This window comes from Colletes latitarsis, chromosome 5 (genome assembly GCF_051014445.1).
Source record: "Colletes latitarsis isolate SP2378_abdomen chromosome 5, iyColLati1, whole genome shotgun sequence".
NCBI lineage: Eukaryota > Metazoa > Arthropoda > Insecta > Hymenoptera > Colletidae > Colletes > Colletes latitarsis.
Window position 1 is genome coordinate 35,123,111 of NC_135138.1, and position 26,631 is coordinate 35,149,741.

Here is a 26,631-nt window from a genome sequence, read left to right on the forward strand (position 1 = left end):
GACAAAGAGTGAAACGTTCACAACTGAAGCTATATTATATCTATTTTAAAATGTAATATATCTAAACTGATTGCAATTTATTTGAACTAAATTTGGCAAAATTACATGACAAACAATAACTCAAAGAGGTTCAATCAAATGTTGGATCCAATGTTCTCGATTCGTTTCATTCAAAAACGAGTTTAATATATATGAAACGAACGAACACAGTAAAATAAATCTTTGTTTCCGAAATCTGAAGATTTACGATGAAAGCGGCGAGCATGATTCTAAAATCAACACGGACAAGCCCATGAATCACTGTGTACGCAGTTTATCGATCGCGAAGTGGTTTCATCGAAATATTGGGCTTTTTGCTTGCACGAACGCTTAGTCCACGGATCGATGCCACAGAATACGTGAAAGGGTGCTGCTACCTTATCAGCGTTCTGTCCGTATCGTTCCTTGTCTTTGCCAACCAACGATCGAAATATCGAAGCGAAGAGTTCCGACAAAATTTCCCAAACTTTCGGAATCGCCTCGTATTTCCTGCAAAGTTGTGAAAACTACGGGCGAAAGTCTGGAAAATTTCTTTGGAAACTTTCTGCGGTGGGTATTAGCACCCTGGAACCGACGGAGCACATCGTCCGCGCGATGGGAACAGGTAATTGGCTATTTAATGTACTAGCAGTGACACGAAATTGGCTACAATGAAATCTGACTACATTTACGTCGCTCCTCTTTCGGCATTCCATTCCCAGCGTTCCCGTTTCTGACGTCGAAACGACCGTAAAACTGAAGCGGTTAATTTCTTTCGGGCATGAAAATAATTTCATAATAACCGGAAGGGACTAGAAGTTCTCGAAAAGACTCGTTTTACTGCGCGAATCCGGCAAACTCGACTCGACCATTGTCGTTTAAAATATTTATTTACCCCATCTGGTAACTGATGGTAAATGTTAACGTCGATTACTTCGAAATTTCGATATGTAATTGATGGAATAATACAATATTCACGGTGAATATTTTGAAAAATCTATATTTTAAGAGAAATTATTTTATTTAGTAGCAGTTACAGCGTTATAGTGTTTGTAACTGATCAGTTGAAAAATAGTAATTCATTAAGGAATTGTATTCTAGATGAATTACGATGATACGTCTCTTTTGGAGAATATTTTTAAGAAATTCTTGTTTAATTGCAGGAATGGAATGATGTGAACATGAGATGGAACACGTCGGAGTACGGGGGTGTAAGAGACCTCAGGATCCCGCCACACAGGCTTTGGAAGCCCGACGTTCTCATGTATAACAGGTAATTTAACGCCGCCTTCATCTGTTCAATATTCATAGAACGAATATTGTCTGTTTAATTTCTGTTTAATTTTTACTACGTTTGCGACTAGCAAAAAAGATATTAAAATTCCTCTGACGAAACTTACATACATATTAAGCACTTTGGGGACAAAATAATCGATTTTAAAGATCAAAGGATCAATAGATTACGACTCATGGATTTTCTGTCCCTACATTGGCTGAAGTAAAAGCTTTATGTTCGTAACAGCGTTTTTGTTTGAGTTTCGAGTAAGGTAATGCTTGTCAAATGTAATGTTGTTTTACTTCTGGAATGCATTATTATTCCATAGGTCTAATCTTTCGCTCGGATGTCACGATTACGAAACAAGTTTTGTTTTTGACCGGTTAAGCTTCACAAAGCAAAGTACTTTTCGAACAATGTCTGATTTAAGCGAGGCTGCATCGCATCTGAATCTGACACCAAGGGCATTCTGTGAATTTCAAGCAATGGACAATAGAGTTGAATCCAGATTCTTCGTTAGTCAGATTCTCCAAGCAAAGAAATTAATATTTATAAGAATCTTGGGAATTCAATTTAAAAAAGAAATCAATGGTTTTAATTTGAATACGAAAAGTTGAAAATATTCTCGATACTTTCGTGTGAATATTTAAATACCTGCGCTACTTGTTCTCATATTTTAAAATAAGTATGTTAATTCTATGTTGAATACTATTTTAGAATCAAAACGCGGGCAGAGAATTATACTGCATACTATATTATTAATAATATTGAGATAAAATAATAATTATTACCGTTATCGCTTAAATAAAAATAAAATATTAATAGTCAATTACGTTTCTATTTACTTGTTCGTCTAATATGTATATCGTTTATTATTAATTAACCAAGCTATAGAAGCAAATCACAATGATGGTTTAAACATTATGAAATGTTCCACCGTATAACATTATACAATATCTTGATTTTACTCATTAAAACATGCTATATTTCTTGGAGACTACGAACGAAGGATGTAAAAAAAAGACTGTAAAACTACAATCACAAAAGAAACAAAATTGAGAAGCGCTGGTCCAGATTTGGAAACAGTGAGATCTGGAAAGAAGTTGACATGAAAAACTATATCACGTGGAATACTGATATCTGACCATAAATCAAGAGTGCCACTTCAGAACACTGAATCTTTGTTCGCGAACTTTAAAATTTAGTCAGCAGAAAGATGTCCTTTTCCCAAAATATACGTAGTGCCATCCCGGCGTTCTTACTCTTTATACTCTTTCTCCAGAATGCAAATTTAAGGGAATCCGATAAGGAGGACCTAGTGGTTCCCACATGTCACCTCTTAGCTCGATAAAAAAACAGTCTACGTGGCACGAATAAATCTGGGAACGTTCCAATATGCTCAAAATATTATAATCTTTCAACAGGAGAAATAATTTCTTGTATACGCTAGAACACGTGTATATAGTTATAGTTATCCCCTGATTACCTAGTTATTAGTTGTTTATAAGCGTTGATCGTCTTTATTAGTATGAATATTCGATGCTCGATTCGGTTCTGTGCAGTATTTACACGCAACCACAAGTTCGGAGTTTATATCGCTTTAATATCTTTTACGCGCCAAAACCAATATTTACGAAGGGCCACATACCGAGTTAAGTTATTTATTCGCTTTTACAAATAGTTCGTGCTACTAACAAATTAAATTTTCGACCGAAACTATACTCTTAACAACACATTCAATTATACATACAACGTGTTATGTCCAATTGGTTGATTCAGTTACTGACAATAGAAAAGATTTTTTTTTTTTGACAATAAAAAATCCGTCGACAATTTATTATGGTGTGTAAATTTATTTTAATACCCAGATGAAATTTTTATTACTCGTATACTAGCAAACAATATAAAAATAATAAAATCGTAATAAATCTGGGCACGAAGGTTTAACAGTGCAGAATAAATTTCCATAAAATTGAACCTAACTCGTTTTACTCGAAACAGTAGTTGACGTGTTTATTATTCACACGTTCTAACGTTGTTCATTTTCGAACGTTCAAAGTGAATGAACGGTGACCAACTTCCGTTGTAGAATTGGCCTCAAACGCAGGCATCAGTATTAATCTCTGTGTGCACGTAGGTCGTCGTGAGGTCACTTGCAAAGATGGTGCATGCCTGAATCGCATCGGGAATCGATCAATTAACCGCTTTGTCGCTTCGTCACGGCGTGTTTCTCGCGTGTTCCACTTTTCACCAGTTCTGTCAAACGAGGAAGTAGACGTTCTCGTTTATTATATTGTATTTCCCTGGCAGCGACGAAGCCAGCGATAAAATATATTAGAGGGTGGACGGTAGCGACAGCAAACGACCGAAATATTTTTCTGACTTTACGTCCACGAGGCACGCTTAAAATTAAAGTCGAAACTAAACGAACGATGATAAAAAGAAATAGTTCGTAATATCAATCAGTTCGTAGCATATTTCAAGCAAAATAAATAAAATCGTATCTCCTACAGACACTTTGGCAATTCTCCACGTAGCTACAGCTAAACAAAACCCAAATAGTGGTTTCTGTGGCAAAAATTCAATTCTAACAGAATCGCTGCATGGAAACGAAAAGACACGCGCCGCTTCTCGCAACAGAAGAAGACTGATCATTGAGCAGAGAAAGAAGAAACAAAAGAAAGCTATCTATCATCAGATAAGGAAAAGATTTTTCAAAGAAAGACAGTGGTGATGCTGAGTGTGTTTTCCGTGATCGTTTGTTTTCTGAATCCGAAAGAGGATGAGTTAGACGTTTAAAATGTCAAGGTTTTAATATGCATACGCCAGGGAAAAGGATCAGACTGATTCTCGAAACAAAAATGATAATAAATTCATTATGAATTTTCTATGTTATGCTTTGCTATATACAATTTGTATAAATACAAAAGAAAAGATACATGCTAAATGTCGTATTTAATTTGTATTATATATTAATTCTTTCGTTAATATTATCATAAAAAAAAATTTGATGCAAAACCAACAAACCACAGGATTATTAGTAGGCTGGTGCAACGATCAACATTCGGTTCATCGACCTCGTATTCGTACGCGATAATAGGCAATGATTCGAGTGTTCATTAATTAAGTAAAATTGCTACGAAAAATTGACCATATTTCTACTTCCTCTATATAGGGTGTTGAAAGAAGAAATGATGTACTTCGTTTTCGCACGGTTCTTCTCGCGTCACTTTGTGAAAACGATCACGTTGAAAAAGAAAAGTTTATCGAGACAGTCAATACGTTAAGAGCGATCTAGATTCTAAACTATCAGAAATTCTTGGTGACTGGTATGTGGTGCAAAAGTGGGACGCTAGGCCAAGTGGGTCAGTCGCATTAAAAACAAAGCCACCGCCACCATTTGAAGAGAATCAGGGAAAGTATCTCCCCCGCGCGGAAATATATTGTCGGAAAACGCTTGCGGCCCCTATTGTTTTTAAGTAGGTAATGTATCGGTTCCAGGCCGACGTCGTATTTGTCGAATTAAAAGTTTAGTTTAAGACGCATTAAACGGAGCGGAAAGAACGGGCAAGCTTCCGGGGAATTGCGACGAGCATTCGAGCAATTTTTGCACGTCGTTGGTAGACATTTTAGGTTGGGTTTTATAAAAGCGTTTCAACCGAACCGCGTCTTTTTGCACTTTTTCTATTTCGTTTTTTTCGTTTCTTGCGTACTATGTATTTAGTTTGTTTTCCCTTTCATGTTTTTAGTTTCTCTATACGCGTGCAATTCGTGCAATAAAGACTGTTCGCGCTATTGTTTTTCAAAAGCAGCTCGGGATCAAGTAGAACGTATCGGAACTTTTAATTAATCCTGCTAGTTTACTCGGGTCGACATCTTTTTCTTTTTTTTATCGATTTAACGACTTTACTTGCCAAATAAAACAAAGTAATTTGGATGGAAGAAGTACACTGAGCGGAGTTAAGGAACAAAATTCAGCGAATAAAATCGCTTTACAACTTAACTCGATGATAAACCTCTTGGTTAAAATTACAAAACTCGACAGTATGATTATAATCGAGTTATTCGAAGATAAATACATTTATCTAAAAGTATACGTTGTTCGACTAAGAAACCATCTTTATCGAGAGAAAAATATCGGTGTTAGGAAACGAAAGTGACTGAAAGTTGTATTTACAGTAAAAAATAAATTTCTATACGATTCTATTCCCTCGAAATCTTCGTAAACTTAGTTCAAATTCAGGTCTAATATTCGAGACAAGAAAGCACTTCGAAGGTACAAGTTTTAATATCAACATTGAGGAAATCTTACTACGGTAAGTTTGGAAGAAACTGCTTTGCTCGCAAGCAAAGTTAAAAATCGATTTTACTTTTTGGTTTTTCTTTAATATTGCTATATTAGCAACGTCCAAATAAATCTCGTACAGTATTACCATCTTAGTCGACAATTTTTCTGCGAAACTAAGCAAACCACGATTTATATTCCCCAAACTGCGGGAATCGATACTTTTTATGAAAATTGCAAGCAACGATGTTTCTCGTGCACGGTGATTCGAGAAATAGCATAATTCGCTCCGAAAACGATATACGCGTACTAAAAAGCGACTTATGAAACATATGTTCTTGTATTTAATTAATATTTATAAATGCATAAACACGGAATTAACATGCAAACTGAAACTCGGGGATGTTTCTTTTTAAAAACAAAATTTTACACTCGCACATTTGCTTCGCGCGTAGTTAATTCTGAAAATGTCGTTACGGAATACGCAACAATTCCTCGGTGTTGTTGGACATTTTTTAGTGCACATTATGAACTATGTACTGCGAGTAAATAATTAAATAAAGTGTTCAGAAAATATTTATTACAAATTTAATCGTTATCCGTGGCGATTCTCGAATAGTTTTTAAACTCTGAAATTAATTAAACTAATGCTGAACACGCATGGTCCGTCAATTACGGCAATATGTCATTAGGATCGCGAGGGCGAAGCTCCTCTTACTGCTCGCCGCATGGCATAACGTTATTTCCCAGCATACAGAATGTGTTAGGACGTCAACGAGATATAAACGTTATTTTTCTCGAAAATGTGTCGCGATTTGCAGTGGATCCTCGTTCCGTTGAACATCTGGCTCATAAACTTTTGATGCATCTACATTCACGGTACACGCGCGAATGTTACCTTACCGTTTGCAGTTTTATAAATATAGTATTCCAATAATTTTATAGCCATAGCGTTCGCGGAGCAGTGGATTTTTGCACCGAGTATTGCCCAGAAAGAAAATATACGACGATTTACGTGTCTCTCTAATGGAAATGGACAGATAAATTACCGAACAACGTCACGAAAATTTGATAAAGATTTCGCGGAACAAATATACCGGTCGCGTATCTTTAGTATATGAAAACAATTTCGAGTTAACAAACATAGCAGTTTAATTCGCGCGGGCTTGCCACGCTCTCCAATTCTATTTCTCGAATCAGAAATTTCATCTACACCGTGGCCAATTTATAAATAAAACGGAAATAAAATTGTCGTCGTTCGGATGCCGCAACGTGACCAAATTTCGATCGTATTTTCGTTCTATTTGATGGTTAGTACGCATAGACCCAACCGTACGTGCCACACGTGGAGACATATGTCAGCCGTTTTCGATCCCAGGATCTGTTATACTGATAACTTCGATCGATAAATTTCTACCGCCAATCTGTTCGATATATTATTTATGAAAGTTATTACGTATTTACTGCCTAAATGAAACGTTACGAAATACAGGGTGTTTGGCCACCTCCTAGGGAAAAATTTTAATGGGGGATTCTAGAGGCCAAAATAAGACGAAAATCAAGAATACCAATTTATTGATGAAGGCTTCGTTAAACAATTATTAACGTTTAAAGTTCTGACCGTACTGAATTTTTTTCTCGAAAATGCGCAAGATTTCGGGGGTATGTCTATTCACCAAAAATGTTTGTAATTGACCCCCGCAACTGAAAATAATTTTTCCAAAACGATTTGAAATTTTTTTTTTTCCGTCGAAAAATTTCATACCTTCTCGAATTTTTTTCTAGAAACTGAGTAGGATTTCGGGGATATGTCTATCCACCAAAAATGATTGTAATTAACCCCTGCAACTAAAAATAATTTTTCTAGAACGATTTGAAAAAATTTTTTTTCGCCGAAATATTCCAGGGGAACATATCAATGGTATGGTCAGACATCACATTTTCGGTAAGGAATTTTTTCCTCGAAACTGAGTAGGATTTCGGGGATATGTCTATTCACCAAAAATGATTGTAATTAACCCCTGCAACTAAAAATAATTTTTCCAGAACGATTTGAAATTTTTGAATTTAATTGTTAATAATTTTTTAACGAAGCCTCCATCAACAAATTGGCATTCTTGATTTTCGTCTTATTTTGGCCTCTGGAATCCTCTATTAAAATTTTTCCCTGTATATGGTGTTCGAAAACGTTTTAATATCGTTCGAATATAAATTAAAAAGAACTTAGTGGACAATGGAATTAAAAAACCACTAAATCTTCGATCCAGAATGTTATGCGAACGATATAGTTCGTCGACATTCCTCGTCAGACGGTTTACGCGTACCTGGGTCTCAGCGCGAGATAAGAAAGGTCAATTCATGGAATGAATTAGTGTCCAATCCCGAATATATGCGAGTCCCTGGTTCCGATTGTTTGCATATAGTCGGGCAGTACTGTAATTGGTTATGCGGATACCGATTAGTGCCCTAGTATAATCATAGGAAACCATATTCCAGTTATGCGTTTACACATTGTAGTACATGCAGCAATTTCATGGGAATCGCTTAAGCAAGTGGCAATAACCTTTGTATAATGGATTAACAGAAGCTGTAAAATAGAGTCTATTTTTTAATAATTTTTTAACTGAATTTGACTTCGAATCTAGCGAGTCAAATTGGCTGTTTGCAAAAAGTCGCGTTTAATTCTTAATTCGTTCAGGCGTACGTTAAGAGGCGATCCAATTTGGCAAAGAAACTTATATTTACGTTCCTGATCTACGTCCCAACGTGATTTTCATAAATTTCGTTCGCGTTAATTACTGGCTCCGATCTTGGCACCGCGAACAACACCTCACTTTTTTCTATTTTTCCCGTTGTAATATTCTTTTTCCCTCGACCAAGCGAAACGAAATGTTAAATTTTATGTTTTGCGCAAACTGGAATGGGGAACGGGAATGAGAAACTTTTGGATATCACTGGTTCGCTGAAAACACACTCTTCGCGACGTGTATACACCGTTGAATGTCAGAGTGAAGTTTTCTTGCTGAAAAGTGAAAAGCTAAAAGATAAAATTCATTGGGTCGACAGTGATTTATTTAACTTGGAATAACTGATTTATGTGCAATCCTGGGACGATGTTGGAGTTTTCAACAAACGATCAAAACAAAACTGTTAACAGGATAGATCGAAAATCAACACAACAGACACACGGAACATATAATACCACCGATTCCATTTTTATATTATTGTCAATGCACTGAGTACTAAAATACTATCCATTAACTAGTCGCGTGATAATGAGGACTTTCGACCGCACGATTTGTCTGTTCAAATTCAATTTTGACGGGCTATATCCGCAAAATACAGAAATATGATATTTGATAATGATTTGGGGACTTTAATTAAAACTGAAATATATTAGATTTATTTAAGAGAAAAATACCCACAGTTACCCACGTTTACATAAATTATTAAACTCTTTTTGTAACTACTCGCAGGTCCAAAAGGTCAATGAAACGCTCTTTAAAATTCCTGCTTCGTTTAAGGCTACAAATAATAAATTGATTCGTCGAAGAAACGTAGGACACGCTCGAGAGTGCTCGAAAGAGGGACAATTACGCATGAAATATTTCAACGAAGCGATACGCGTCATCATTTATTGATATTATTAATTGGTGACTTGCGCGCCCGGATTAAATGACTTCGCTCTGTTTCTATTCTAACGGGCGTAGTTCAACGCCTGATTGCTAACTTTGTATCTAAAGCGCAACACGAGATTCGTTAATTAGGCCACGAGCAACGTTGGCAAATACCACGAGAGAAAAGGAATTAATGAAGTGCAGGATTTATTGATTTTAGGAACCGCGCCACAGGACGGTCTTTCGAAGAATATATCGAATCCTGATGCGACTATTGTGCCTCGGACATGTTTTTTTTTTTTATTGTTTCCAAGTCGCGTATAGTCGTTATTTGCAACTGCCCGTAAACCTCAGCGTAGACATCGTAAATATGAAACAAAGATTTGCCAATTCAAATTTACGAATTACGAATTTTTTATATCTTTAAAGGAATCCAAATATATAGGTGAATTTAACCCTTCTACTCGAGCCCCTCTTCAACCATTCAATGGAACGTAAACTCGTTTTAGTTGGTTAAAATTAAGTTACGTCTTTAACTCTGCTTTGAAGTTTCAAATGGGAATACATTTAATCCTCAAACTTCTGCTTTGAGCAGTCAAACTGTGCCATTTATTCAACAAGTAAAGTTATTTACATTTTGTTAATCGATAGATTTAGTTTGGACTAACTCTGTCCTATTTTACTGTAAAGTTGAATTCGACAGTGTGATTCGTCACGATTGCACATTACAAAAAGCATCCGAACAAAATTTGTGACCGAAGCTTTTTTATTAAAAAGGAAAAGTAAATTTTGTTTAATAATCAGAACGTGATTATAAGGTCATAAAACGTGGTTAGGTTTTTCAATTAAAGTAATTTCTTTTTTCGTAGGTTGGAAAATAAAAATCATATAAATTACGCGACACGTGTAGTAGCAACATTGAACAGAGAACTGTGGACGTTGGGATATTTATTAGGGTAGTTCTTATGCCACATGCACGACACAATACATGGGGTGCAGAAACGCAATCATTAGCATTCTCCAGATGAAAATAGAGTGCAGCCGGTCGTTTTCCGGCCGGAACAAATGACCCTAAACACATTAAGCTTGTTCCATCTGTTCCGACGCGACAATTCAATCGTCACTAATCGACTTTTCGTTCGTTTCCCATAATTCATCGTAGCCGGTTACGTCTAGTGATCAATGTAACCTGTACGACTACGAAATATGAAATTTTTCTCTCTACACTGTTAGAGTTATCAGTATTGTTTGAACATAGTTTGATATAGCACACGATCAAAATAATTAATTTCATATTAAAAGTCTGTTTAATATGAAATTAAATCTGTAGAATATAAAGATTAATATAGTAATTTACAGACCTATTTTTCATTAATTATATACAGGGTGTTCGGCCACGACTAGGAAAAATTTTAATGGGAGATTCTAGAAGCCAAAATAAGACGAAAATGAAGAATATCAATTTCTTGATTGAGGCTTCGTTAAAAAGTTATTAAAAAATTTCAAATCATTCTGGAAAAATTATTTTTAATTGCGGGGGTCAATCACAATCATTTTTGGTCATTACACATACCCCCGAAATCCTACGCACTTTCGAGAAAAAAATTCTTTACCGAAAATATAATGTCTGACCATACCATTGATATGTTTCACTGAAATTTCGTGCATATCTTTAAAACACCGTAACTTCTGAACGGATTGAAGAATTTTAATAATTCAAAATTTAAACTATGCGTATTAATGGAGGTGTAAAGCCCCAGAAAAGTGGGCCAAAAAAATACATTGGATGTAAGGTCTACACATATAACTTTGTAATGAAGCCTCAATCAACAAATTAGTATTCCTGATTTTCGTCTTATTTTGGCCACGAGAATCTCTCATTAATATTTTTCCTGGAGTGGCCAAACACCCTGTACATCTAAAAGAGATCGAAGTTACTATGAGAAATGCGTTAGTTTATATTTAATATTTTTTAAACGAAGGATAATGTAAAAATGTCCTCCTCTAACCAAAGAAAGACGTATTATAATGGACAGCCTTCAATTGTATCTTTCGTGGTATGTTGTAAAGCAAGTAAACAGCTTAAACCTGCAAGCATAATCGAGGGTCTACTGTATACGTTTCGTTAAGTTATACGCGCGAAATGATAAGTAAATCTCGTCAAAATTGCACGGTCCAGGAAGTAACCGTGAACAAGCGTGCATCCACGGTCAGGATTTCATTTCGTACGACCGACTTCCGGGAATGGTTGGAGCCATGTCAGTGACTCGATATTAGGTCACCGTCATAGACACTGTTCGGTAGGGGACAGGTGGTGTGCAGGCGCATATAAAGCAGATATTCGATTAATGGCATAAATATCGTTTGAAATAGCGCGAGGGTGGATGAGATTCAGGGTTAGAAGGATGCAGAGCTTAATGCGTGACAAAATGAGTTTACATTCGCGATGGAGGGAACCGTTTGGCGGCACAGTGGAGCAGACAGAGGAGAGGAGAGGAATATACGAGTGCTGGGGAGGTTCGACTGCATAGGAAATTTGGAACCGAGCCAAAGGCAATATGCATTAGCCATCGCGTATTTTGAAATTCAAGCCAAAGCAGATTAAATCCTATTCCTGGACCCCCGTTCGGCCCATGTTTGGGGGCCTCATCCCCCCGCGATTCTTCCTTTAGTCACTAACCCTGTCTTGTTTGCGGCCACGTAATCAACACCGACCCTGCGGTACGTCGATGTCTGAACTTTTATAGTGTTTCGATTGCCGTACTAATCGATATGCGGTCACCCAAATCTGTCGGATAGCCTGAGCTTTATTGTACTTTGGCCTCTGCACGTTCAACGTTACAGTGTATCGTCGTGTTCACGCGTCGCGTAGTCAACGAAAATTCAATTTTTCTAGCTAAAATTAGAACTCTCCACGTTACAACCTAGTTTTAACGATGGGAAAAAACTGTACTTATGTACAGGTGGATTTTCACGATCAGAGTTGATCTCTGTCACTGAATATTTTAATACCTTCAAGATTCATTCGATACGAAGCGATAGTAAAATAAGAATTTATCCTGATTCTTGTATACATTAGGTATAAATACCTGTATTATGTCAAAATTAGTTTAAACCCCAAAAGTTTGAAATTAAAATATAGGTATTGCCTGTCACGTTAAATGAAAGATACGATCATAAATACTACCATAATACCTGATTTCATATACAAACATTGATCGTTTATACTTAGAAATATAGGAGAATTAATTTTGAATCGTATCTCGCTCAAAAAAGCACACGAATGAATTGTTGCCACCCGAAATAAGAGGATTCTACACGAAGCACGACGTTCTAACGTACGTGTGTGCACATCTTTCTAAAGTACGAGTGTTTTGTCCTAGCAAAGTAGAAACAATCGGTGCCCTCACCTTGGTTCGCTGTTGCAAGGTGCGACAAATGAAACAAATGAGAGGTCAGTGTTTTATCAGCTAGTGTCGATGGAACAACGAGCTAGCGAGAAATTGAGAGTGCGTAAATACAATGACACTCGAGACTTTAAGATATAACGATCTAACACTTAAATTATTGGCTACCTACTTTCGTTTAATATCCTACACGATTTTAGGTTTATTTGTACATATGTACTTGATTTTAGTATTATAAATTCTAATATTCCAATATCATTATCCGTCGAAATTTTCTATCGAATACTTGACGTCACGTTGATACCGCGTCTGACAAAATAAACTTTAACAACCCTGTCACAACGTATATTATCGTTCCATTAGTGACAAATTCGAATTTTTTACGGGCCAGTAATGAAAATCATAGTCGAAAGATGGCTCTATCGAAACACATTCTCTTATGCATCGATCTAATACTTGCAATAGAAGTTATTGTAAGGGTATTTAGGCATTGTTTCTCGCAAATATTTTCTTAACAAATGGTTCGCTACAGGTGCTCAAATATAAATAGCGTTAAGTCACACGAGGACGGTGATATCTCGAAGCACTTCAATTACCGTTTTCACCGGAATGCGGCCAACCAAATCCAAAGGAAAGGGGGCTAGGTTTCGGCCACTATGGGCCACGGCTTATTGAGGTCTAAATCAGTTTTACCGGTCATGATTGCATGACTTTCCAGTAATTAGGTATTGAGAGATTGTTTCCAGGATGTCGGACAATATATCAGTAATTGTTGGCGGAAAGTGTGATTCGGTAGAATGCAATTCCAAATGCCTAGCAGCCTCTATCCATCGGTTTCCCATCCCCCCGGTCCCTTTCCATTCGACGAAGATTAAGTGGTTTTCAGGTCTCCGGGCGCGAACAGTGCCAGAGATATCATAGATACAATCGAGCAGGTGGAATTCATTCCGTGCATTCTGAATGAAATACATACGTATGGCTCGAAATAAATTATTGCACGCGGTTGGTCCAAGAATGACCCGTACACGTGCACGCGACGCGTTCCACCGTACTCTTTTTCCTTTATCGGACGTTTGGTATTGTATCTCATTGCAAAAAATAATCGTACGGCCGTTTAAATTCAATTACTTGTCCGTTTCTTCGAGATTTGTTTCTTCCGCGTGTACGTTTCGAACGTTGCACGAATCAATCCATACTATGGAGGTGCTTGAATATTTTAGAACTTGTTACAAAGATCTGATAATTTTTCCAACGAATTTAAGGAGTCAGGATAATACTGGATTGGTGGATGATGAAGTGGCTTATTCTCATTATTGGGTGGATACGAAATAGGAAATGACAATAGCTGGGGTATTTAAGCAAATATTGAAAACGTATTGTTTTTGGCTGACGGACGATAGTGATTCCGCAGTACGTCGGAAAATGCGGTCGCCAGTGCGCAATTTCAGATCTGACCGCGTACAGTGCTGCGCCACAAGAGCTATACATCAACGAGGAGACATCGAATATTTGGAACTATTATCGAAATTAGTGGTTCAGCGTGTTGAATGTCTCAAGTGTGCTACTTGCTGTTCAATGAAACGAGTGTCTCTTTGAGAAATCACTCGTTTCAATATCACTCGACAGCTCGCAAAAATGTTTCACATATTCGTGTCCTCGAGAATCGAAATGGTAGAGGGTGAACGCAAATAATACGAAACACTTCGATAACAAATTGTACCTGCAATCAAGTAAATTACTACTTTCAACGCGTTCGCTGCTGGGGCGATCACTAGTAACCGGAGGACTTGGAACTTAAATATTTGTGAAGTTCTAAACAATGTCATTAGAAATGCTATAAAGTAACACACTAAGGGTTGAAGAAATTTCAATGAAATATCGAATAGGTCGAAAGATTTTCGCGACTAGTGTGTTTAATGGAAAGACACAAGTGGAAAGTAGTTTGGCTGGAGGTACGAAACGATTTTTTACTTCGAACGACAGGAAAATCTCGGCTGATACGCTGAGTCCGTGAACATTTTCGAGAACTATCTACCAGCAGTGGCTTTGCCAAATGTCGTGCAATAATGGAGTTATATTTGCAGTGCCAGTTGCACAGCGGAGTTTCAAATCGACAATGGTGTCTCGGTTCAACTAGCTATTTAATTCGCAATGATGTTTCCCAACTCCTTGAAAATCCTTTGCACAAATCAATATACTCGAACGATTCTAAAACGTTTCATAACTATTCTCTGATAACAATATTTTTATATCTCATCGCTTGATTTTAATTATTAACTTTTTCTCTTTTCATAACAGAATTGTAACTCACAAATAAGTTCTATCAAAGCACAAATTTATATTGATCGTTAATAATAATATTCTTATCCAGAAAAAAAAATTAAAATATGAAAATCTTGGATACAACAATTAAGAATACCAGGCCTATCGTTTTCCTATAGACTGAGATAACAAGATAAATCCATTTGTAGCGAAAGAAGCCGACTCTAATCTGTTTATTAAAAATACCACGAGACTCGTGTCACAGCTAGTCGACAGGATTCGAACAAATTGGGTGGATATTACCCTTGGAAACGAGGGAATAAAGTGACTGGAAATAAATCGTTACACGAAAATGATCCACGCGTTCTTGTTTCCTGTAATTCTGTGAAACCGATTTGCACGAACGCCGATTCGTTAAAGCGACGTATGAAATTGCGACTCTGTCTCGAATTCCGTGTAAACTGCACGTACCACCGGGTCACTCGTTTCCACTTAAATGTTGTTCCGTTTACGAGTCTGGTTCGTCTCTTTTTGGCTGTCTGACGATCGCAAAACTCGGATGATGCCGTGACACAAAAGACCCAATTGCAACCCCCCAGGATCGCCCCTTTTTCCATCCGTACCTACAACCCCAATCACGGATGCGCCCCTCCTGCCTTCCGATTTTCCAGCTTCCTGTGTACCTCGAACACGGGGCCGTGGAGTGCTGTGGAAAGGGTTGAAGGTTGATGAACCGAAACTATTTACCTGGGCGGACTTGACTCGCACGAATACGAACGACCATGGATCTACATGTGTATATGACGCGCGTTGGCTGTCGATCGTCAGAAACCACGATAGGAGGCTGGCATGAACAGGCGGTACGATATTTATGAAATGAAGTTCTTTCAAGAAGCGAACGGAAGCGTATTGAATTTGCGTCCAAGTTTATTGGAGCATCGTCGCCGAATGGAATTACCGTAAATTGTTGATGCTCTTCAATATACGTGGGCCTCGTTTGCGGTCGAATTTTGTGGAGCACGTTCGGTCAGAAATAAGATTAAGGTCGATCTAGGTGAAAAATTTATTTCTTCTACAGTTAACAGAATCCTTTTTTACTCTCTCGGCATTGCTTTAACATCGGACGATATTTTTTCTTGCATTCGTTCGATGTGAGACTGATTGCTTTTGAAATTTAATTATCCGCGAACGTACCACGTTTCCGCGATTGTTTTCCATCCCTTTCGGTTACGCGTTCTACACGATTTAGGAAGGAAAGCAAAAAGGGAGCCCGGGAACGCGAAACTTGAATTTACTATTTCGGAAAATGGAGGAAGAAGACAAAACTTGTTTGGGAAGTTGGAATATTTGTGAATACGGTGATTTGAAATTGAAGGGACTTTTGAATAATGTAGTCAAAAGTCAGGATAACAAATAAATTCAAAGTGTATTTTTTTCGTTTTTGTATTTCGCTTCGAGGATTATCGTAAAAACCAATGAATATCAAATTTTTTATCCGTACCATACGAAGTAACGAAAGGACAAAATAACAGAGATTATCTATTGAATTTTGAAGCACAGCACTGCCTTTAAAAAGCACTTTAAATTATTGAAAACTATCCTGTGTTATCGAAGAACTTTTCCAGTATCATATTTCAAAATTTAAAATTGCTTTAATAGTATAAAATTTAGTGACATTAATACCATAATAAATTTCACAAAATTTTGATAAATCACTCCTATTGTTTTAAGGTTTTACTCATCACTGTAGCAAAAATAACATTTTTCGTCAATAACATTGTATCGTTTTGGATTTCTAGATACAGGGTGTCTTAAATATTGAAAAATTCGATAAACCTGACAATAGTACCCCTGCTCTATACTTGCCTGCATATTGCAAGCTCAATTGAACGAGAGTAAAATTTCATTTATCCGGGAAAAGTTCTTCGCGGCAACATAAACAATTTCTAAAATTGTAAAATCGATGGTAGAGGACGAAATTGATTCCAGACGAGCGGTTTAATTGCAACGGGCACCCGTTCAATTTGTAAAACGGTCGTGGATTACGTCTACTTGGAACGAGTTCCACAGGACAAACACTGCAAGTTACAGGCGCAACATTTAAACGTAAATCGATACTAATTCATTACTCGGTCGGCGCGCATAAATACAATCGTGCCGAAGCTGCGCGCACATTATCATCCTTGAAAGCTCAGAAGCTTCGATGGGAATTTAATTTCCGTCGTCAAAGGGGTCGCCGCTTATGCGAATTTAGCATGCGGCAGAAAGAAACGTGCAAGCACAGAGTGCAGTGTGGTGTGAAGGGGGGCGAGCAAAGGGAGAGGGTGGCGGTCGTGTTGGTGGGTGTGGCAGGGCAGCAGGGTGAGTACGAGGTGGTACAGAGGGAGGATTCAAAAAGAATGAAATAACGGATTGGGTTGCGGCCAACTGGCCGGCTTCCAACCAATCCTTAGTCGCCTGGATGCTAGAGTATATTATGTATACCATTCACCCGCCTTATATCCGTGCTCCGTAGAATCGTCCTGATGCATCCCATTCAAAATCATATTTCCCTGTGAGCTGTTCCTTAAGGTGGAACGGGACAGAAACAATAATTGAGAATAAACGATTCACCGGTTCTTCGAAGTTTCGTGACATTCATTAACGATACTCCAGTGATTCTCCGGGTCATCCGGCGAATTTTCCGTTCGAATTGCTCGCAATTATGAATATAAATAGAGGGAAAAGTCGGAGGCGCTAGCGCGTCTCACCGTACGACGAAATTGTTAAGAAAATCAGGACGTTGTCGGGAGTCACGTTTTTAGGCGAAATCCCAAACGTCCGCCAGGAACGTTTACTCGCTTTACAGGCCCTGATTCGTTTCCTTGCAGATCATATTTGACTATGCACGGAATACTTGAACAACCGAATTTATGGATCCAATGGTCCTGGAAAAGATTCGTCCTTCGTCCGGTGTCCCCAGTGACACAGTTGCTCGTGTCCGAAAATAGGGATCCTGCTTGTAAAAATGAAATTGGTTCATCTACAAAGGACCCTGGAAGAATCGCTTTTCTCAGACCACTTTTTAAAAATTACTTCGCCTTTATGAAACTTTATATTTCGCGAGCCCTTTAGTCCCACGTTATTTACGCAACTTTCGTGAAATAAGTATAATTTGGCTCGTGACCTAGAATTTAATGTTTTTGATGAAGCTGGCTAAAATTTAATCGCAATTAATTTATATAATATATTAGTTTACGTTGCAGTAAAGGGATTGATCAATTTTACAAAAGGAATAGTTATATTTTAAGTAAATTTATTATAAAGTTTCGAAAAGCGTAGTATCGTTCGAGAGCAAATTTCACGCTTAATAAAAGCACAAATTATGATGAAATCTGAATTTTCGTAACGCGTAATTGTCAACAATTGATTGACGCAAAATTGTTTCGTTATTGATTCGTCTATTCCGGTGCAAATATTATTCCTTTGTTTATAGATCGAATAAGATTGCAACGAAGTAATTTTGTACTATGCGAGTCACCCTATTCTACAACATCACATCCACAAAAAGACAATAATGAATTTGATAATTTCGTACTCTTGTCGTGCAAAATAACGTATAACATCAATAACAGTATGATTGAGAAATATACTACGATAAATAAAGTAAGGGGAATGAGGGAATTATAGTAAAACAAAAAAGCTTCGAGCAATCGGTTGTCGATAGATCAATGTTATTGCTTCCTTCGTAGCTCCATCTATTCATTATGAATGTCGCTCGAAGCTTGAAAACTAAACAATACCGTTACTACGTCTAGAAAACGTCAGGTTCTTAATAATGTTATGACAAGTTCACATAGAATTCGACTACGAGTATGCATCACGATGTCATTGTAAGTAGAATGCAACGAAATAATGCAACGGCATTGTCAAGTAACTGGAGTAGAGCTACAAAGCAGCACGATGGTGTTTTCTATAATTAACTTGCCTTGTCGAGGCTACGTTGATGTAGCGTAAGCAAGAGTAATTTGTTACTCGATAACAGGTACTTGACAATAAACCATCCGAAGTAATATAACAGAAATTGAAGACGTTTGTACCGACTTATCTATTATTGTAACGAATGTAAAATTGAGTGACGTTCATTCCTACTAAACTCTATTTCACTTTCGAACAATTATTTAACTACGATATTATTTATTAAGAGTAAAAAATGTTACTTCCCTGTTTCCACGTTAAATGCAATCGTAAATATAAAAGAGGAGACCTTCCATGAGAAGTAAAGACGATTAAATTACTGTTTCATTTGAACATATCTTTTCTTCGAACCACGTTCACTTTTTCTGATTATGGAAAGCGATGTTTTTGCATCGAATAAACATAATATCTACTTTGAATATTAATACCCTTTGGATGTCTAAGCTTAGTGAATCATGACTTCATTCTCTCGCCTTTAGCCCTTAATTGGGGTCTAGTGAGATCGCAAACGTCGTTTAAAAATCAATCGAATAACGTTTAACATTAACGATTGTTCGTTACAGCGCGGATGAAGGGTTCGACGGTACTTATGCAACGAACGTCGTCGTGAAGAACAATGGGACTTGCTTATATGTACCGCCTGGTATATTCAAGAGCACTTGCAAGATAGACATTACTTGGTTCCCCTTTGACGATCAACGCTGTGAAATGAAATTCGGTTCCTGGACGTACGACGGCTTTCAGGTAATCGAAATTACGAGGCTCGTTAACAATTAAATTTAATGACCATCAAAAATACACACGTTAAAATTATTCTTAATAAGATACCCGATCATATGGTGTATAAAAATTCAGAATATTTAGAAGCTTAAATATTCCAGTGTAATATAACAGAAGGAATAAAAGATCGATCGTGACTACAAATAACGTTATTAAATTGTTATCGATGCCTTCGTGAAATTCATGGATTATTCGTGTATTTTCGAGGTTAAATGAAACTTGACCAGATCGTCGGAACATCGATCGAAGAAGAGATGAGATGTTCGTAATTTGGTACTTTCGTAAGATACCGAGAATGCCTGACCTATCTTCATTTGTCGCCCGTGAACATTTTGAATAATTAAAATTGAGGATGCGAATTGGACGATGGGACGGAATTTGAGAATGCTTGAGGGTTCATTGTGGAGGACAATAAGCAGGACGAAGTAGTAATGAGCCAAGATAGAGGGGAGTGAAATACAGGACGCTTTCTTCGGTTGCATTCGATTCGGTGAATAACGAACGAGATGCAAAATAGTCTTTCTTTTTCAACCCGTCTTCTCTCGTCTTGCATCTTTTTGTGTTCAACAATTCAGTTTGGAAGACGAACGAACAAAAAAGATACTTGCCAAAGCGACACCCATTAAACAATACTCTACAAAGTGCTAGCAGAATATTAAAACTTCAGTAAGAAATGTTTAAATTCTACCTTCAATGTATGCTTAACACTAGAACTACCAAAGCAGTCAAAATGATCCATTCGTAATTTCTAATAAAACTTGTAAAAAATTTACTGCTGTAATTTTCTATAAAAGAATAAATAAGCACTTATTTCTAGTTTCTTTGGTACAAATAAATACACTATAATTGTCGGTGGTTCTAGTGTTAATACGAATGATTCATGAGCCTAGAAGATAGATCTCTAACATATATAATATACGTTCTTTCTACGCTTTGTTTTCCACGCATATTACCACGTTGAAATCGAATCTATGTTCCGCAAAACCGCAAAATGTTGGCACACTGGAAAATATACAATTACATCATCAGTTCGACTTTAAAGAGAGAAAGCAGAAATAAATTTTAATAATGTGAAATTAAATCCATGTTTCACGAGACTTTCAACGTGGCACAGAATTATTAAAGCGATCGATCTAAAATTTCATCGAAAAATTAAATAGTTGGAGATAAATTTACAATATTTACGCGTATATATTATCGACCATCTATTAGTCGAATAATAACACGTGACATTCTGTGTACAAATTCAAGAATTTACTCTCCAATCGTCGAACCTAAGGCAGAATCCCCCAAATGAGCGATGTTAGACGTTAGTAGTCTCTTTAGTTACTGATAAATTCTCAAGCTGCCCCAGGACGAAATGCAACCTCTTTTTTCAAGGTTCTCACTCCCCTACTCTTTCTCATTCTACTTGCTCCTCTTATGTCATAAGACCCCAGGGCAAGGCAAACAAGGGTAGAAACAAGAACCTAAACAAATAACAACGTGCCGAGAAAGCCAAAGTATTTCTCTAGACGTTACACTCACTGACCCTCGAGTTTCTATCGTTCTGCAATCTTATCTTCACACACGTGCATCAACACACTCGTCCCACGCGTCTACAAGCGTCTAAAACTTCACATGCATTCTAAGAACTTGTCCTCTCCTCTCTACTTCTCTCACTACCAAACATAAACATCCTTTCATTGCATTTTTCCTGGGTTTTATCGAACACCTTTCGCAGAAAGCAAAATTTTCGTCAGATTTTCTATGTCCTATTTATTGACTGGCTTTTAACAAGAATAACACTACATTATATAATTACATTATCGAGAGATTCTCGAGAATTTTTAAATAAGATTCCCCGGTCCCGAGAAGCAAGGCTAAAAGAATTCGAGAATCTCCGAACCTCGAGAAACGAGGAAAGAGGAATTCAGGGATTCTCGAATCTCAAAGAACGAGAAATTCTAAGAAAACACAATTACAAGTTCCAAAGTCCAATGAGGATCATAGTTATCTACAGTCTCGAGTCGATGGTTCGCCTTTACTATACGATAAACCTAAACTGTGTAAAGGATGTTACTTAAAAATAGAAATTAATTCTGACAGAGTAACTTTTGTTTAATCAATTGTAATAAATTGTCGACAGTTGGATCTGCAATTACAAGACGAGGCCGGAGGTGACATCAGCAGTTTCATTACTAACGGCGAGTGGGATTTGTTAGGTGAGTTTTTACAACCCTTATCGAATACCGTTTCCTAACATTACCCGAGTAGTTTGCCCGCGTGAAAGCAATTCCCGGCCGATTAGCAATTCTAAAATCTCCAGCGAGTCCTGGAGTATAATAGATCTACGATCAATCGTTTCGCAGGTCAACAGCAGCTGCATCTTACTACCGGGGCTTTGTCTAATTCAAATTTTCATCGCAGCCACATGCAAAACTAACATATTCGAGTTCAAGAGCGAACATTAATGGGAACTCCGTACTCCGAGTATAAATCACTCTAATTATCTCGATTGCAACGAAACCGTATTGTGCATACAATGCTAATACACGTTTACTTTTTAAATGTAAAATCGACCGTATCGCGTAGCGTTCAATTTTTTCAATTGTTTAAAAACAGAAATAATGACATTGATATTTCACGATCGCTATTGAAAATTTAAAGAATTCATTTTGATCACCGTATCGCGTATAAAAAGCTGCGAAACTTTTACCTTTTTTGTTTTATTTATGTAATTATTAAACTCCCAATATTTTGCATTCTTCAAATCGTCGTTGAATGATTATAAATATTGGATACGAAAGAAGAAAACGTCTTGTACCTGACAATTACGAAAAAGAGTTTTCCGTTCGCGTTTCTAAAACGTTTTAAACTGTTAGGCGCGAGATAACAGTCATTTAATAATGTACCATTAGCGCAGTTCCTCGTTGAATTATTTGCTTTCATACTGCGGAATTTCGCGCAATGTTTGCGCTGAATCGACGGCTTTTTCAATGCAAGCAAATTTACATCGTTACTTTTCTGCAAACTCTGGCTGTTCATTATTTCCACGAAATTGTCAACAGACTGGTGGAGACGTTTAGTTTACACTCGATTAAATGGAAAATAAGTTCGATTGTATCGTGAACATTGTGGTCTATATACAATAATTCGTTTATTTCAATGTACTTTTTGAATTAGTACAAATTATAATTAAAAAACAAGGTGGATAAATCAATGGGAGAAGCATTAAAATATTTTTCATTTTTTCGTAAGCATTCTAATACGATAAAATCGATAAAAATTCCTTTAAATTTTCAACTGTTTCGTAATATTTCGAGGTTTACGTAAAATTTAGAAACAACCCTAAAACTGAAATTATTATTCATGTTCTTTAACACAATTCGACATCAAGCTTGCCCTGAACGTCGTTAAATCTTTATTCTAATCAAAGTGCAATGCGCAATTTCCTAAAACGTATTTGTTTTAAGGACATATCAATAGAGAGAAATTCAATACTGACCTCATCACTGTCGCGTATTGTAACAGCAAATAGACAATTCCTATGTAATTACTGTTGATCTGCATCTAAGCATAGATAACCGGTATTTATCTGCATGAAGAACGACACATTAATAATTGTTTCATGACATTGTTGACCGTTTCACTTCTATGCACACAATCTGTGTATAAACGAGCTATGCTTTACTTCCACAAAGTAATTTATTTTCGATTAACGTGGGACTGGTAAGAGACACATTCAATTCCAAACAAACTGTTTAGAATCTCCAAATGCAGAATGGGAAGAACGTTATGATAAAACAATGCCAGACAGAGATCAGTTACGAACTTGGTTACTTGTTGTTAGAATTTTCTATCGTATCTACGAACGTATAGCGAGGCTTAGACGGTTTCACGAAAATTTTAAATAGTACAAACGTTTCGTTCCGTGGGCGTGTGGCTTTTATTTCCGGGATGCGTACGCGCACAGTATTAGTATGTACGTTGGTATATAGAGAGCTTATGAAGCTCTTGGCAGAAATGTATCTTAAGAGACTTCAGCTGCAGGAAAATGTGGTTGCAACTGAAGGAACACTTGAAAATAAAGTCGCCGACTCTCTTCCGGTATGTTGCTCGAGATAATTCAAGTGCATGGTGCACTCTGTATAAAATAGTTGAGTCATCGCTATCGGAACTACTCTTTTATTTCTGCGAGCTTTTCCTACTTGCAAGTTGAAATTGTCAGCTTTGAACACTCCGCGGTTCGACCTCTTTCCGCTTTATTTATTCCAACTTCTCTACCTAATACGAACTTCACTAACGAAGATTTTAATACAAAGTTAATTTCATACAACATTCATTTTTTTACTTTCAATTCTAGTAAAAGTGAAATCAATTTCTGTGCGGATTTACATCGATATTGAAAACGAATGATCGAAACCAACAAAACAGCGACAGGGCAAAATAGAACGACACTGCCATTAAAATCAGAAATAGAAGCCTGCTGCGTTTTTAGGAATGAATTGTTCAATTTCTTTCGATTTCTACATTCTCCTTGCAATAATAAATTTCCATTAGACCGTGAAGACCTAGATTCGTTGTTCGAAAGTTAAGACTTTTTCTTCACTAATAAAGAAGAAACTTGAACAAAAATTTAAAATTTTTAAAACGAAACAGCTTAATGTTCAAAGTAGTGTAAAAAATTGATACGACTTTGAAACGCGATTAAAAATGAAAGTGAAGTCTGAATAATTTTGTTGTTTGCTGTTACAGGAGTGCCTGGAAAAAGGAACGAAATTTACTATAATTGCTGCCCGGAACCGTACATAGATATTACGTTCGTGGTAATCATCAGAAGGCGGACTCTTTACTATTTCTTCAACTTGATCGTGCCATGCGTACTGATCGCTAGTATGGCTGTTCTAGGATTCACCTTGCCACCCGATTCTGGCGAAAAGCTTTCTCTAGGTAAGTTATTATTATCAAGCCGGTCAAACAGAGATACTAAATATTATATACTTAGATGATTTATTTGATCGAAACGATGCGCACACTCGACTTTATCGTCACGAACTATCCTTCGAATATTAATGTTTACTCTCTGTTGGCAAGTTTAGATCGCGTGGCTACATAATTCCAATTCCTCGAAGGCTTCGAAGCACTCTATAACAGCACACGTGATTAGATTCAGTCAAGTTCTCGTAACGTATCGAATGCATGAGAGATTGCAGTCGCGTCGATCTCGATCATTGGCATTCATGTATCGACGAACACTCGGAATTTAACGATCTGCTTTCCGCGTTCTTGGAATATTTTCCTATTACCCGTGTATGCATTTCGGTATGCAAATCCTTCGTGAAAAAATCACGTTCAAAATCAGAAACTACACACTGGACTTTGAATATTTTTTAAATATTGCCTTTCACTTAGCAAACGTCAACGTTACATTGAAAGAAATATGTACGGAAAATCTTTCGCGATAAAATTTTCTAGAAATAATAATTCCACCTAAAACTGATCCATCGTTCCTAGAAAATTCTTTTCGACCCCCCTGGAACCATCGTGCTCTATACGTTCAAAATATGTAGAATAATTTCGATGTTATAAAAATCTCTAAAACGAAAGAAATCCCTCGAGTCTAATTTCATTGCGAAGAAATGAGCATGAATCTTTGCTGCGGTGCTCAAAATAAAAAATTCACAATCGGTCGTGTCGAGTAAAGAGGTCAAAGGTGGTACGTTTAGAGAACCTCGAGGGTCACCAGCTGCGGACCTCTGGACCCGTTGCGAATTAATCTCGTCCGGTTGCCGGGCCAAAGTGTACGCGATAATTATTTGAATTAACGAATCTCTTTTGCAGGAGTAACCATTCTCCTGTCCCTTACTGTGTTCCTGAATATGGTCGCCGAGACAATGCCAGCGACGTCGGACGCCGTACCACTATTGGGTGAGTCCGTGAATTTCGTGTCACTTTTTATTTACGACGCGTTCCAAATCGAGATGAAATCGGAATCTTTGAAAAGGCGAGCCTGGAAGATTAATCATCGAATGAGAAGATGTAGCCCAGGCTGATCCTTCCACGATTCATAATTTATCCGAAACCTCAAATATTGTTTCTTCGAAGAATTCTATCGCGGGAATTCGATAATGATTTTAAGAACTTCGACGCCCGATATCAGATATATATATTCTGCGCGGGAAACTGTTGACTAAGTGTGCTAGATTTTGCAATTTCATTGGAGATTTCGATTGAAACCCGTACCGGAACTAAATAATGCAGCCGTACTTCGATTATCCTCCAATCCTTTGTCGGTTATTCGAGCACCGCCGTCATATTGTTCGAAAAATGTACTTTTCGTAGACAGTTTTACGTTCATCTCGGTTCCTGAATAAGTTACAACGGAACGTCGATAACAAAGTGCTTCGATAGATCATATTACCGGTTGATAAATGATTAACATTCCATTTAATTTAATGAGATACGACTTTAAAAGCAAAATCGAACGTTCAAGTAGAAGAATTACAGTTTTAATAGATTTTCATGAATTTTCGTTTGCGATTCTGTACCGTTACGTTGCCTATTTAAAGTTTGATATTTATAAATGTTCTATGAAATTCACCGAATATAAATACTGTTTATTTTGGGAATTCCGTTGTTATAAATTTGAACGAAACGATACTTTCTGGAAGTTCCATTATTTACATTCGCATATCGAGGTACAGAAGTCTGCTTGATGCATTTTCATTCGAAAAGCCCCAGCCTCTGTGATGAAATACCGCGCGAAATAAATATGAAAAACTAGTCTTTGAGCCACGACAGTGATAAAGTTCGAGAACTTCTGCCATATTTCATTACGTCGCCTGCAATTCGATATTCATTTTCACCAAGAAAATTTCGATATTTATTATCATCGAGTGAAGACGGACTACTCCTTCTCTCGCGATTTATTATCGCGATACGCCATAAGGAAAGAGAGATACGTTGGTACGGTTATTCTTCGAAGCTCTTCGCGCGTTATCAACCTTCCGCGAGACACATGGTCGGACCTTGGATTTGATTGTACCT

General features: G+C 37.1%; 1 protein-coding gene and 1 long non-coding RNA gene across 4 annotated transcripts in view; one reads left to right on the plus strand and one right to left on the minus strand.

Annotated features, from left to right (window-relative positions):
• Positions 1-26,631, plus strand: part of Nachra7 (nicotinic acetylcholine receptor alpha7 subunit) — a 189,389-nt gene that overhangs the window by 150,297 nt on the left and 12,461 nt on the right. For 2 of the 3 annotated variants that reach the window (XM_076764904.1, XM_076764905.1), the window contains exons 4-8: positions 1,182-1,291; positions 19,386-19,566; positions 21,731-21,806; positions 24,340-24,534; positions 25,426-25,512. In XM_076764904.1, the coding sequence (XP_076621019.1) occupies positions 1,182-1,291; positions 19,386-19,566; positions 21,731-21,806; positions 24,340-24,534; positions 25,426-25,512 (649 nt within the window). Of the gene's footprint in view, positions 1-843; positions 932-1,181; positions 1,292-19,385; positions 19,567-21,730; positions 21,807-24,339; positions 24,535-25,425; positions 25,513-26,631 lie in introns of those variants that run through there. The other variant, XM_076764906.1, reaches the window with a different exon arrangement.
• Positions 1-26,631, minus strand: part of LOC143341758 (uncharacterized) — a 129,736-nt gene that overhangs the window by 82,099 nt on the left and 21,006 nt on the right. The window lies entirely within an intron of this gene.